At 33.3% G+C, this 12,992-nt stretch overlaps 1 protein-coding gene across 4 annotated transcripts in view; it reads right to left on the reverse strand.

The window, feature by feature from the left end:
- The window catches only part of Galnt13 (polypeptide N-acetylgalactosaminyltransferase 13), a 497,787-nt gene that overhangs the window by 292,019 nt on the left and 192,776 nt on the right, over positions 1 to 12,992 (reverse strand). For 3 of the 4 annotated variants that reach the window (XM_090342814.1, XM_090342813.1, XM_090342815.1), the window contains one exon: positions 2,585 to 2,753. In XM_090342814.1, coding sequence (XP_090198940.1) covers positions 2,585 to 2,753 — 169 coding nt within the window. Of the gene's footprint in view, positions 1 to 2,584; positions 2,754 to 4,633; positions 4,703 to 12,992 lie in introns of those variants that run through there. The other variant, XM_090342816.1, reaches the window with a different exon arrangement.

The raw sequence follows: 12,992 nt of genomic DNA on the forward strand, positions 1-12,992 counted from the left end.
ACTACTTTTAACTTCTTTGTCATTGAATTACAAAGGGTAGAGTGAGAATACGCTTGCTTAAAATGTTTCACCCAAATTCCCTCCAAAAGCTATTTTTTTCTAGTTCCTCACGTTGGAAACCAAAAATTTACTTATATTTATTTTCCTGTACACCTCTTCAGTGGTCTGAAAAATAATTCATGTACTATGTTCTTTCTCTCACTCTCCCTGTCCCTCTCTGTCTACCTATTCCTCTCCCATCTGTCTGTCTTTGTCTCTGTTTCTTTGTCTCCCTGTCTCTCTCTCTCTGTCTGTCTTTCTCTCTGACTCTCTGTCTGTCTCTGTCTGTCTGTCTCTGTCTGTCTGTCTCTGTCTCTGTCTTTGTCTGTCTGTCTGTCTCTCTCTCTCTCTCTCTCTCTCTCTCTCTCTCTCTCTCTCTCTCTCTCTCTCTCTCTCTCTCTCTCTCTCTCTTTCTCTGTGGTACTGTGATTTAACCTAGAATTCCTCAATCATGCTAGACATACAATGCTCCACCCAAGACTACTATATCTTTTTTTATTCCTGGAGTGTTAATGTATGAGTGTAATTTCTGTCCCTTCCAGCCTTTATACCATTTTTCTTTAGATATAACTTTGCAAAAGTTAACTCAAAGCAGGGTAATAAACTTGCAAAAACATTCCTATATGATTTAAGCATTATTGTATTTCTGAACTTTTCAAAAGTAGTTGGATGTGACTCACGGTAAGGTTTCAACATTAGTTGTACACGGGCAAATGTGCAATTTAATCACTCAAGATAGCTTGAAGTCATCCTCATACACACAACGATTTCAGTGGAAGTGTGGTACTTTATTATTCTTTCTGAGAGCATGCACTGTGATGTAACATAAAAATAACCTGAAAAGAACTTATTTCACCTATGTTATAATGTAGACTGAAAATTTCAGAATCAAACATTTAATTTTTATAATTTTTGTGCTACTCAAGTTAATTCCCTATAATGGTTAATTGTTCCATAAGTTGACTTGCTCAAGTATTTAACTGCTAAATGATTCTTAAAATATAATTTATTAACTGCACACAAATATTTCCAATGTCTACTTAATGGAGACTTCATTTTTTTCCTTCCAACAATTTCAATATTGTTCTGCCCTTAGCAATCTTACATTCAAAGTTTAAAATGTTAGATTTAATAACTGTCAAAATTGGTGTTTATATCATTTTTTGAAAATATAAGTACTTAACTATTGTATCATATCAGGCTGTATAAAGCAAGGAAATAAATGCAAAATTGTAACATCATAATTATAGCATCTAAAATGCTCAAAATTAGGGCTATAGAAATGATTCAAGTGGCATAATGCCTGACTACAAATCTGAAATCCTGATTTTTAAACCTAAAAAATCATTTAATAACTAAATAAATGCATATGCATTTGAATATAATAACTTAAATAATTTTAGTATATTATAATTGCATAGTTAAAAAATCAAATGTGTTTAAACATAAAAATATATATGCATACAGAATTATCTGGAAAATTATTTAGTTCTTTGCAATACATAATATTAATATTTAATGTTGAAAGAGTTTCTACAGACCTGAAACTTTTCCATGATGTGTAGTTTGTATGCAAACTACAAAACTACAAAACATGCACCCAAAAATATGCAGTGATAGGAGGAACCAATTAGCTAACCAAATGAATCATCCCACATTGTGAAGTGCTGCTATGTCAATAATGTTTTGGTCATATGTGAATAAGTTAGGAAAGAAAAATATGCATTTAGCAAATATGGCATTAATATCAACATAGGTAAACATATCAACATATGTAAACAAGCATATTATTGGCAGTAAGCTCTTTAAATTCATTACCCATTTGTTATATTTAAATGAAACCCATAATCTATTAATATAGAAATTTATTCTTAAGTGTATTTGTATGTTTTGAAATTTTCCAGACTCTCAGAAAATATATTTTGCAATGCTAAGAGTCTATTTCACAGTGACTATACTCAATACTACTACTATTATGATTTTATTACCTCTATTTATATGTCCAACTTACTTGAGCAAAACTTAAATCACATGCAACTGCTATATCCAAGATCATTTTCATGTAAAATAATTTCTAATTGTATACAACTTCCATTGTTTATAATTGAGCAATTTAATTGTAAATATCAGCATAAATGATTATAATCTGTAATAAACAATTTCAACATGTCTAAGAACCATAGCCAATTGGCTATCTCATGCTATCATATAAAGCACATACTTTTAATCAAAGTATATAGGGCATTCTGTGAAGGATGGCAAACAACTTGTCAAAGACCATGTTTGTTCTCTATCTGAGAAGATAAAGCAAAGCAAAGATCTCATTTAGAAAAACCTGTTATGTCCGTGTATTCTGAAGTATTTTTGCAAGTAATTTACTTGCTCGGTCAGCAAAGGCATAACTTTAAAAAATCTTTCAAATTATCAGTACATGCCTGTTTGTCAGATGATGCTATTTTAGAGTCAGTATAATGTGAGTTGAAATTCTGAGATTCTAAAATATGGCAAATTTTAATATAGAATAACATGACACATGTAAACTTACCCTTCTAATCTTACATCTGGCAGACTTCTGTTAAGAGCAATCAAATCACTGGCCATAAGGTTAAATTGGTTGATTTTAAACAGCTCTTTCATTTTCTCTTGGTCATCTTTAGGAATCAGCACAGCCTTTCCCATTTCTCCTGGCCCTTCTTGGTTTCTTGAAATAACAGCTGTAAGGTATACACACAGGCACAAACATACATACAAACACATAGATAATGAACTCATATGTAGGATTACATTCTGAAATGTATTATTTACACATTCTCATTTAATAATATAAGTACAGTACTGTACTTGTATTGTTTGCAAATTATAAAATATATAAAAGACATAGTGCATTTGGACTCATTAACTCAATGCCACAGGCAGTCATGTAAATACAACAATATTATAGGATCTGACTAATCAAGCAAATCAAAACACAAGATTTTAAAAGTCTTGGTCAGAATCTTAAATATAAATATATAAAATTAATTTGTAGGAAGAACAGTTTTTGAAAAATGAAAGAATATACCTTCCTTAATTTGCTTTCATATCCAACTTACTGTTTTGATATGTCACTATATCTATTGTCTTTAAACCTTTATATCAGTGAGCAAGGCTGATAACTTCTATATCCCAGAGCAATTTTCTTCCTTTTTTAAAGTATTTTGAAACATGTAAAAGGTGTTTCATAGTGTTGACATATAATTTCAGATGTCAAATTGGATAGGTGCTTAGTTTTTCTTTTGTTTGGACTTTTTTGTTGTTATTGTTTTTTGTTTTGTTTTGTTTGTCATTCGTGGGGCTTGGACTGGGCCAGGACGTTGTCCCAGAGCATTCCAGCTCAAGGATACCACCCTACCCCTGGGCCTAGGCATTGTCTTGAGCTCTTAAGCTCTTCTATTGGTTAATTGGAGATAAGACCTCATGGACTTTAGTGCCTGGACTGGCTTTGTACCATGTTCCTCATATCTTTGCCTCCTGAATAGCTAGGATTACAGGCATGAGCCACCACACCTGGCTCTCAGTTGTTCTTTAAAGAGCTTATAATTCTATATGGAGTTCTTAATGATAAGAATATTATTTTCTTTCTGGCATATGGGTAGGGTATGGTTATTAGAGAACAGTTAATGCCTTCTTTCAGGTAGAAAAATGGGATGCCACAGAGGTTTTCCAAATATGCTGTTTCTTAAATGCCTGCAGCTTAAAATAATAATGCCAAGAAGGCATATGCACACACACACACACACACACACACACACACACACACACACACACACATATATGTATTGCCAGTCCTGGCTTGAACTCAGGGCCTGAGCACTGTCCTGGGCTTCTGGCTTTTTTCTACCTATGTGGTACTGAGGAATCAAACCCGGGTCTTCTTGCCTGCTAGGCAAGCACTCTAACACTAGGCCAAACTCCCGGCCCGAGGGCATATCTTGAAATAATATGTTTTGAATAATTTCACCTTTGTAACTGACAAAAAGAAACAATAGAAAGAAGACAACATGGTCAACACAAAGCTTCCAACATTGTAGCAGATATAGATGAAATTTTAGTGCACATTGGCAAGACAAGAGGCTGAATTATAATATAATTAAAACCTAAAGAACAAACAAAAGCAACTATCCATTCAAAGCAATGATAATTTACTTTGAATAATGCTGAAGAATTATTCAGATTTATAATTTGTGAAGAGATAGTAACTATAAATGGATTGTGTCACATTACTTAAAGTATATTTCTTTTAGCATTCAACTATCCACTAACAAATGATAACAAAAATACTGAAAGGGCAACTCATCAATCTATCAAAACACTCATGACATATTAAATACTTTATGTGCATTTTGAATATTTTCACTTCCAAAATGTCAATGATAAATTAGAAATTTTCATTTTTGCCTTTTATAAGTTCATACTGTTAGAAATCCAGAAATTTTCCTATAACAAGGTTTGGAGTTGTCACCCCACCTAATCTTTGATAAGAGGGACAAAAAAAAATAGAATGGAAGAAAGACAGCCTCTTCAACAATTGGTGCTGGCAGAACTGGTTAAGTACCTGCAGAAAACTAAAGTTGGAACCTTCTTTGTCACCCTGCACCAGGATTAACTCCAAATGGATCAAAGAACTGGAGGTAAAAGAAGATACACTGAAAACTTTACAAGAAGGAATTGGAGAAGAATAGGTCTCCTTGGCACAGGTCAAAACATTTTTAATAGGGACATAACAAATCAAAGAAAGTCTGGATAAGTGAATCGGTTTATACTAGAGTCAGAAAATGAGGAAACCACAACTCCTGTGTCATCCATTCACCACCAAAACCACTTCAGTCTCCACACAACAATTCCTGTGGCATGCCATTTGCCATTGAAAAAGTTCTTCATTTAATATGAAAACAGGATAAATTAGTAGATACCTGTCTCCATGTGTTAGAAATTATAATGAAATTTAGATATATTAGTTTAGTTAACATATGAAATTATTAAAAATCTCACATTTTGCAACATAGCTTCACAAGCCTAAAATAAAGAACTAAAGAAGTTTTAAGGATTTTGAAATTTTCCTGCTCTCTTCCAGTCTTTCACTCTCTTTTTCTGCAAAAGCATGGAAAAGGGTGAATATTCTTAATATATATATATATATATATATATATATATATAAACAATCTAAAGAAATGAATGTGGATCTTCCAACAGGTTCACCTTATTAGATAATAACAGAATATGTATGTATGTGCTTTTCTAAAATCATGCAACTACAAATGTAAAAATTGCTCATAAATACAGTTTACATACAGGTATTTAACCTGTCATAGGCATACATGGAAAATATTCAGTGGAATTAATTGTAAAATAAATCTTAATGATATAGAAGATATCTATATTATACTATGTAGGGTCAGAAAATAAATTGTAAAATTTTTTTAGTAAGTGCCATCAGTGAAGATTATCACTTGTGTCTTGAATGATATTTTTGCATAATTCACGCGCGCACACACACACACACACACACACACACATACTCGCATTTCCTAAATCAGCTTACCATTACTTAATAATGTAAATTCATCTACATGTTAACCAAAATTCTAACTTCAATGAAATTCAAAATAACATACTTCACAAAGTAAAGGAACCAGAGGGTTATGAAATTATCAAATACCAGTCGACTTTCTGAGGGAAAACAGCTATTCAAGCAGGTAGAGGATAGTCCTAAGTAATATAGTTTATTCTTCCTTAGAAGAAATTCATTACAATTTGCAGACAGATAAGAAAAGCATTTAATAACTGAGCAAGATAAGTAGCAACTTTCTTGGGTCATTTCAGGAAAAAGGAAATTCCTATACTAATACAATTTTTTTAAACATTTCTTTTCAGCATCATTCTTATAAAACACTCTGCGATCCATTATGGCCATGCTGTTCTTATGCTGCTCTCTTCTATAAAAGGCTGTTTGGCATGTGTTTTAGTCACAAATGTTTCCTGGAAACAACTGGCCCCATCTTAAGTGCTCACTAAGATAATAAAATAATGTTGAAATATGAAAGGATTGCTTCTGCATTAAGAATGAACTTGCTTTTTAAAAGTAATTAAAGGGTCTTCATCTTGTAAGAACTATAGTACTCGTTTTAGTTTCCACTTTATACAGGAAATCTCCAAACAGCACTGCTACCTTCACTGACTGAAGAAAAAGCTTTAAGAAATCAATGATATATAGAAACAAATGCACCACCTTTTCTCTAAGATTATTTGAAATTCGTCTTTGGAAAGTTTATCTTAAGTAGATCAAAGATTATTTTAAAGAAATCCTTGTGTAACTCAACATTCATTCTAATTTATCATGGCAGATGTGCTAAATGTATTTTATTTGGTCTCAGAGCTGACTGTACCATTTCCAGTCTGTCTTTTGACCTGCTGATGACTCTGCTCATATCAGGCTCACATACCCTATGATTTCTGATAGGTTACCAAGGATAAGAAGATAGATGAGTATTTATTTCCATGTTTCCTTCTCTGTAGTGTACCTGGGAGTGGATCTCCTGAACATAAGAGAATCCATATAATTAGCTGAGGAAGTAAAAAGTGAAAATTAAAAAAATGAAAGCCTGGAGTAAATAAGAATTTACTTCATATTTTAGCACTTGCTTTAAATCAATATTTTATCAACTTAATCATAGGTGGTCTAAAAGTCAATGGTAACAGTAAATCTTTTCAACAGGAAGAAATTAAAGGTAAATTTTGGAGAATGAAAAAGAAGTGGACTGACATAATTGTCTAAATTAAGCCATGAACAGATGCTAACATGCTGGATAGTTGGTATGGGAATTTCAAAGAAGATTGAAAAATTGACAAGGAAGGTCATCCACTCTGTAATTTATAGGTCCAGGAACCAAGAATGGATGAGTACACACTGTCTTAAGAAATGATTTACTGAAGACCTTTGCTTTCCCTCTCCATAAGCATAGGCTTTATAAGTAGAAAAGTTAAAAACATTGTAATTTAAGAACCCTCCAACTGCAATGAGTTTATTCCTGGCCACTATGAGTTCCTCAAAACTATTGAACAGACTGGCAAAGAAAGAAGTCACAATACTGATTGAGGTTGATACTGTTTACTAATTAAATTGCTACTTATAGAGCTAAGAAAATCTATTACTTGAACCCAGAAATCTCCATAAAGCATTTAGTTTCTCTATAGGCTATGTAGTAGAATAATGAGCCAACCAAGTAAAGGTAAGACAAAAAGAACACAATGTTATACCACAATTAGAGGTTACTTTATGGACAGTACTAGCAGAGTCTAAAAACCTGTATCTAAGAAGCATTGTACTCATTAACTGATTTATAGAACTGTAACCTCTTTGTACAATGACATAATAATATTCTTAAAAGAGAAAAAAACGTTTAACAAAAAAAATTATAAGTGGTAGAGTGCTCGCCTAATCATGCAGAAGGACTTGGCTTCAATTCCTAGGTACCACATACACAGAGAAAGCCAGAAATGATGCTGTGGTTCAAGTGACAGAGCAAGATCCTTGAGTAAAAAGTATCCAAGGACAGTGCCCAAGACTGACAAAAAAAAAATCTTTATTGGACCAGGGGTGTGGCCTAATGTTAGAGTGCTTGCCTCTAACATGAAGCCCTTGGTTTGATTCCAAAGTACCACATATACACAAAAAGCCTGAAGTGGATCCCTGGCTCAAGTGGTAGAGCACTAGCATTGAGAAAACTCAAGCATAGTGCCCAGTCTCTGAGTTCAAGCCCCAGGACAGGCAAATATATATATATGTATGTATATATATATATATATATATATGTCTTTGATGACATCACAAGCAGTACCTCATCTTTTCCCATTTTTTTTCTAGATTGCCTTGTAGGAAGACTATTTACATTTCTAAAGGACCCCCCCACCTCTCTCTCTCCCTCTGGTTTTACTATGTAGTCCAGGTTGCCAAGCAAACTTTAGTCTATATATGCACCACCATGCCTGGCTCCCTAACCATTTGGATTTACTCTGGGAATATGACTAAACTGGAATTATTCAGGAAAAAAGATATTTGATTCCTTATCACTGGTAAACATTGTTCTTCTGAAAAAAAACAGATATTAAGAAGAAAAAGAAGAATATCAATTATCTTCTATCTACTCCTCTACACACTACTCATTTTCTAACCTTGCCCTAAGGGCAAGGGATGTAGTTTGGACTATATCCATGAAGGACTTACTTTTTTTTTTGCCAATCCTGGGGCTTGAACTCAGGGCCTGAGCACTGTCCCTGGGCTTTCCTCAAGGCTAATGCTCTACCACTTGAGCCACAGCACCACTTCCGGCTTTTTTCTATGTATGCAGTACTGAGGAATTGAACCCAGGGCTTTGTGCAGACTAGGCAAATACTCTACCACTAGGCCAAACTCTTGGCCGGATTTACTTTCTTAATTTAGATTTTGTTTTCCCCATAGTGTGAACTAGTAGAATCTTGGACAGTAGGACAATGCAACAAATGGAACTTGGAAATTAGAAAAGAGTAAGATTAGAGTATTTACTTCTGTGTACTATAGTAACAAACAGCCCTCTATTTATAAGTAAAGGTCCTGTTAGGAGGGACTCTCCATAGAACTATTCCCATGGAATGATGTAATTACAATTGCTGCATCCCACCTAGTTGCCAGAATGACTTATGCCTGGATTACTGACCTTAATTTAACACTACCCCTGCTGCCTTATCTAAACTTGAATAGCCATTGAATTATACTATCTGCCACTACTATACATGATGTGTAGTATATTTGTCTTGCTGATGAGTTTAAACGGTATGAATTGATTACAATATATAGCATAAAATCTATAGCTGAACAATAATATTTAGATTGAATACTAACTTAATTTGCTAGAGGTATTTATTTGTTGTTAATTAACACTAGATGGTGTCTAGACCAAAAATGGGAAAAATAACCTTGAAAATATCTTGAAAACTGTCCACAATATTTTTCTGTCACGTTCTGTTTTTATAGTAACTATTTAATCTTAGTAATTACATACTATCTGTGGACATGAGGCTGACCTCCTGGATTATTCTCAATGGGACAATATCAAGAAAAGAAAATGAGTGGATAGGACTTCTTTTTTTTTTCTTTTGCCAGTCCTGGGCTTGAGATCAGGGCCTGAGCCCAATACTTGGACTTTCTCAAGGCTAGAACTTTACCTCTTGAGCTTCAGCACCACTTCTAGCTTTTTTCTAGGTATGTGGTACTGAGGAATTGAACCCACATCTTTGTGCATGCTAGGCAAGCACTCTACCACGAGACCAAAATCCCAGCCTGGATAAGACTTCTGAGAACCCAACGAAAAAGAAAAAAAAAAAGAAGAGTAAGATTCAAAGAATAAATGTACTGCTATCTTTTCTAATAATCACATTGTCTGCTTACTTGGAATATGACATGTTGTCTATAGGTGTATTCTCTGTTGTCTTAGTAGTAGGATTGGGAGAAGTACAAAATAATAGGGTTTAAAATGATGATGCATATATAAACTAGAATAATGAAAGTTGATTTTGTTTGTTTGGTTTTGGTTTTTTGGCAGCTTTGGGGCTTCAAGTCTGGGGCCTGGTTGCTCTCCCTGTGCTTATTTTACTCAAGGTTAGCACTCTAACACTTGAGCCACAACACAACTTTTGAGTAGTTTATTGTAGATAAGAGTGTCACAGATTTTCCTGACCAGGCTAGCCTTGAATCTTGATCCTCAAATATCAGCACCCTGACATTTAGCTAGGACTATAGGCAAGAGCTTCTCGTACCAGGCTTCAATATTTTAAAATATCAATCACACTGAATTCCTTAAAGTAGCATTAAAATGTTGGCAGTTGCTATGATGCTAAAATATTATGAGAGTAATAAAATCTAATAATATTTGTATTTCAGAAGGACTAGATGTAACTTAGATGTAAACCCTATATTGTATCCATGAATTCAAGAACAAAAATACACACAGTTCTTTAATTTAGCTGTCAACAGAAGCACCTATCTTCCTAACACCTAAGTAGAACTTGGTTTTAAAACTAATTATTGTTCAAAAACAATACAAAATAATGTAAATATGCCAGAAAAGACACTGCAAAATAAATGTACACTTGGGACAGGGACCATAGCCCAGTGGGAGTGTGCTTGCCTAGCATGCACAAAGCCTTGGATTAGATTCCTTGGTACCACACAGAAAAAGGCAGGTGTGGTGCTGTGGCTCAAGGGGCAGAGCACTACTCTTGAGCAGAAGGTGTCCAGGACAGTCCCCAGGTCCTGGGTTCAAGATTCAGGACTTGCAATAAAATAAATACATAAATAAATGTACACTTTGATTATTACTTTTCCATGGATTATTTATTTCTACTTGAAATAGACTAAAATTAACTGCTAACTTTAGCAGTTAGCAATCTAATCACTACCTGACTCCTATTGTTACCCATTTTGTTTATTTTGGGGCCATGGAAACATTTATTGGCCATTTGTAGAAACTAACATCTGGATCTTTGCATTTATTCACTACTGCTCTATATCTTATTACTTATGACAAATGTATATTGAGTACTAAGCTTTATACTGTCTTTAACTTCTCCCTATTAGTTAATGCTAATATAAGTACCAGGATGTTAAGATTTTGCCAAAATAAAGAATAAATTTAATACTCACAAAATTGTGTTCAATACATTATACAAATATGCCATTAATTTTTTTTAAAAAATGATTGCATATGTAAACTTCTCTTTATTATCTAAATATTATGGGAACCAAATCACTTAAGAAGAGCCAGACCTATGCTAACACTCATTTAATAAGCACTTATTAGGTATTTCAAAAGAAATACATTAATTTTAAAATTTAAATGAAGTTGTAACTCATCAATACACTATAAAGACACCAGTATGGAATAACTTCTACAAACTATTCATATCTCTATAGAATATTGACAAATATACTGTATTCATGAGTATAAAACCTCACTCTTACAAAGAAATTGTTAAATCTCAAGGTCAAGTGCTTATGGTAGGTAGGTACATAGCTACTGAGACTAACAGATTAACAAAATAAACTGATACTTGTTAATCCTGATAATAACATCATTACCTTCTTGGTAATTTTTAACAATTCTCTCTGATTTTAAGAAAAATATGTGAGACATACAAACATGTATATATATATAAGTGCACAGATTATAGTTCTGTAGTCATATATATATATATGCACATACATACACACATTCATGAATTGACTCATGTGAATGGGCATTAAAACATACATTTTAGTGATTATTTCTAAATACCTTCATTAATACTGCAGGTTAAAAATAATGTTTGATGATTCAGCTTTATCTTTTCACAGCTGCATGTAAAAGTGCTTAGTTTTTATTACATATATTGTGTTTAAATCCTACATTAATTTAAACAAAACTAATTGTAGTTAGAATCAACTTTACACATTCTATAATCATACTTGATTTTCAAGGTACCTATGAATCTCTTGAAGAATATTCCCAAGAAAAAAATTGTAAGGTTTATTCTAATGTCTTCTAAACATTACTAACAGATTCAGCTTTTCCTGTAATAAATACTAGCAGAAACTTTCTAAGATAGAGTACTGTTATTTAATAGCTAATTATTATAATTTACATGTAATGACCCTCTTATCATGCCACTGGTAAGGTTACAATAGGCATGTCACCAAGCTTACCCTTTTGTATTAGGTGGTCTACTCAGGTTAAAAAATCAATGAATGCTTTCAAATTAGTTTTAAATTATAGTTTCAAGTTTCTTTTGAAAATCACCTTTAAGATTTGCCAAATTTTAGATTATCCTTCACTTAAAAAAGCATAAACATTATTGTTCCCTTCAGGTGTTGTTTTCTCACCATCTCCTCTATTTTTTTCAGTCTCCTCTCCTGAGCATACAGCCTTATCACAGCCCTCTCACAAAGAGAAAAGAAAAATCACCTGGTATACATTCTTCATGTTAAATTCATCGTGATTTTAACATTTCAAGATACAGGTACCTTGATATCATAAAGAATTATAGAATTACTGTAACTCAAAATTAAAAATTTAGGAATCATTTATATGCACACATTGAAAAAACTTTGAAGAGAAAATTGAAGACAGTTTTTGTTGTTATGGTTTTGCTAGTCCTGGGGCTTGAACTTAGCCTGGGCACTGTCTCTGACATTCTTCTGCACAAGGCCAGTGCTCTACCACTTGAGCCACAGTGCTACTTCTGGCTTTTTCTGTTCATGTGTTACTGACCATTTGAACCCAGGGCTTCATGCACAGTAGGCAAGCATTGGCCATTAAGCCACATTCCCAGCCCAAGAGAGTAAGTTTTTTTTTTAAACTTTAGGTTATCCTAACTGCATGAAAACAGACTTGCAGATTTATCTTAATGATGCCAATAATTACTCATGATACAAATATATAATTTTAGAAAAAGTAGATTAAAGACAGCAATAGGAATGGAGAATGGTGCAGTAGATTTCCTTTCCATCTTGAGAATCACAGGAAACAAAAGAGAGCCCCATTCTTGTAGGAGCCTGTGATTGCTTTGCCTATTAACAGACCCATATGCTTGCTTTCATTTGGATGTCAACACTCGAAAAATGTCATTGATCTGTATGTTTAGGTATTATATAAGACTGGTAATTTGGTGAGACATTCTGTTCTTATAAATAAATGTTCCTATGACATTAATATAAAGCTAGGGGAGAAGATTAAAAGCAGACAACATTTCAATATTCATTAAATTGTTGACAAGTATTTCTTTTCATTGGTCAGATTTTAATTATATACAATGGAAACATGAAAATTTGGAAGATAAACACACACTTTTTTCAAACTACAACTGAGTAACTTTAAAAGTAACACAATTTTGCAAAGAAAACA

Source organism: Megascapheus bottae, chromosome 12 (assembly GCF_031878675.1).
Source record: "Megascapheus bottae isolate mThoBot1 chromosome 12, mThoBot2.hap1, whole genome shotgun sequence".
Classification (NCBI taxonomy): Eukaryota; Metazoa; Chordata; class Mammalia; order Rodentia; family Geomyidae; genus Megascapheus; species Megascapheus bottae.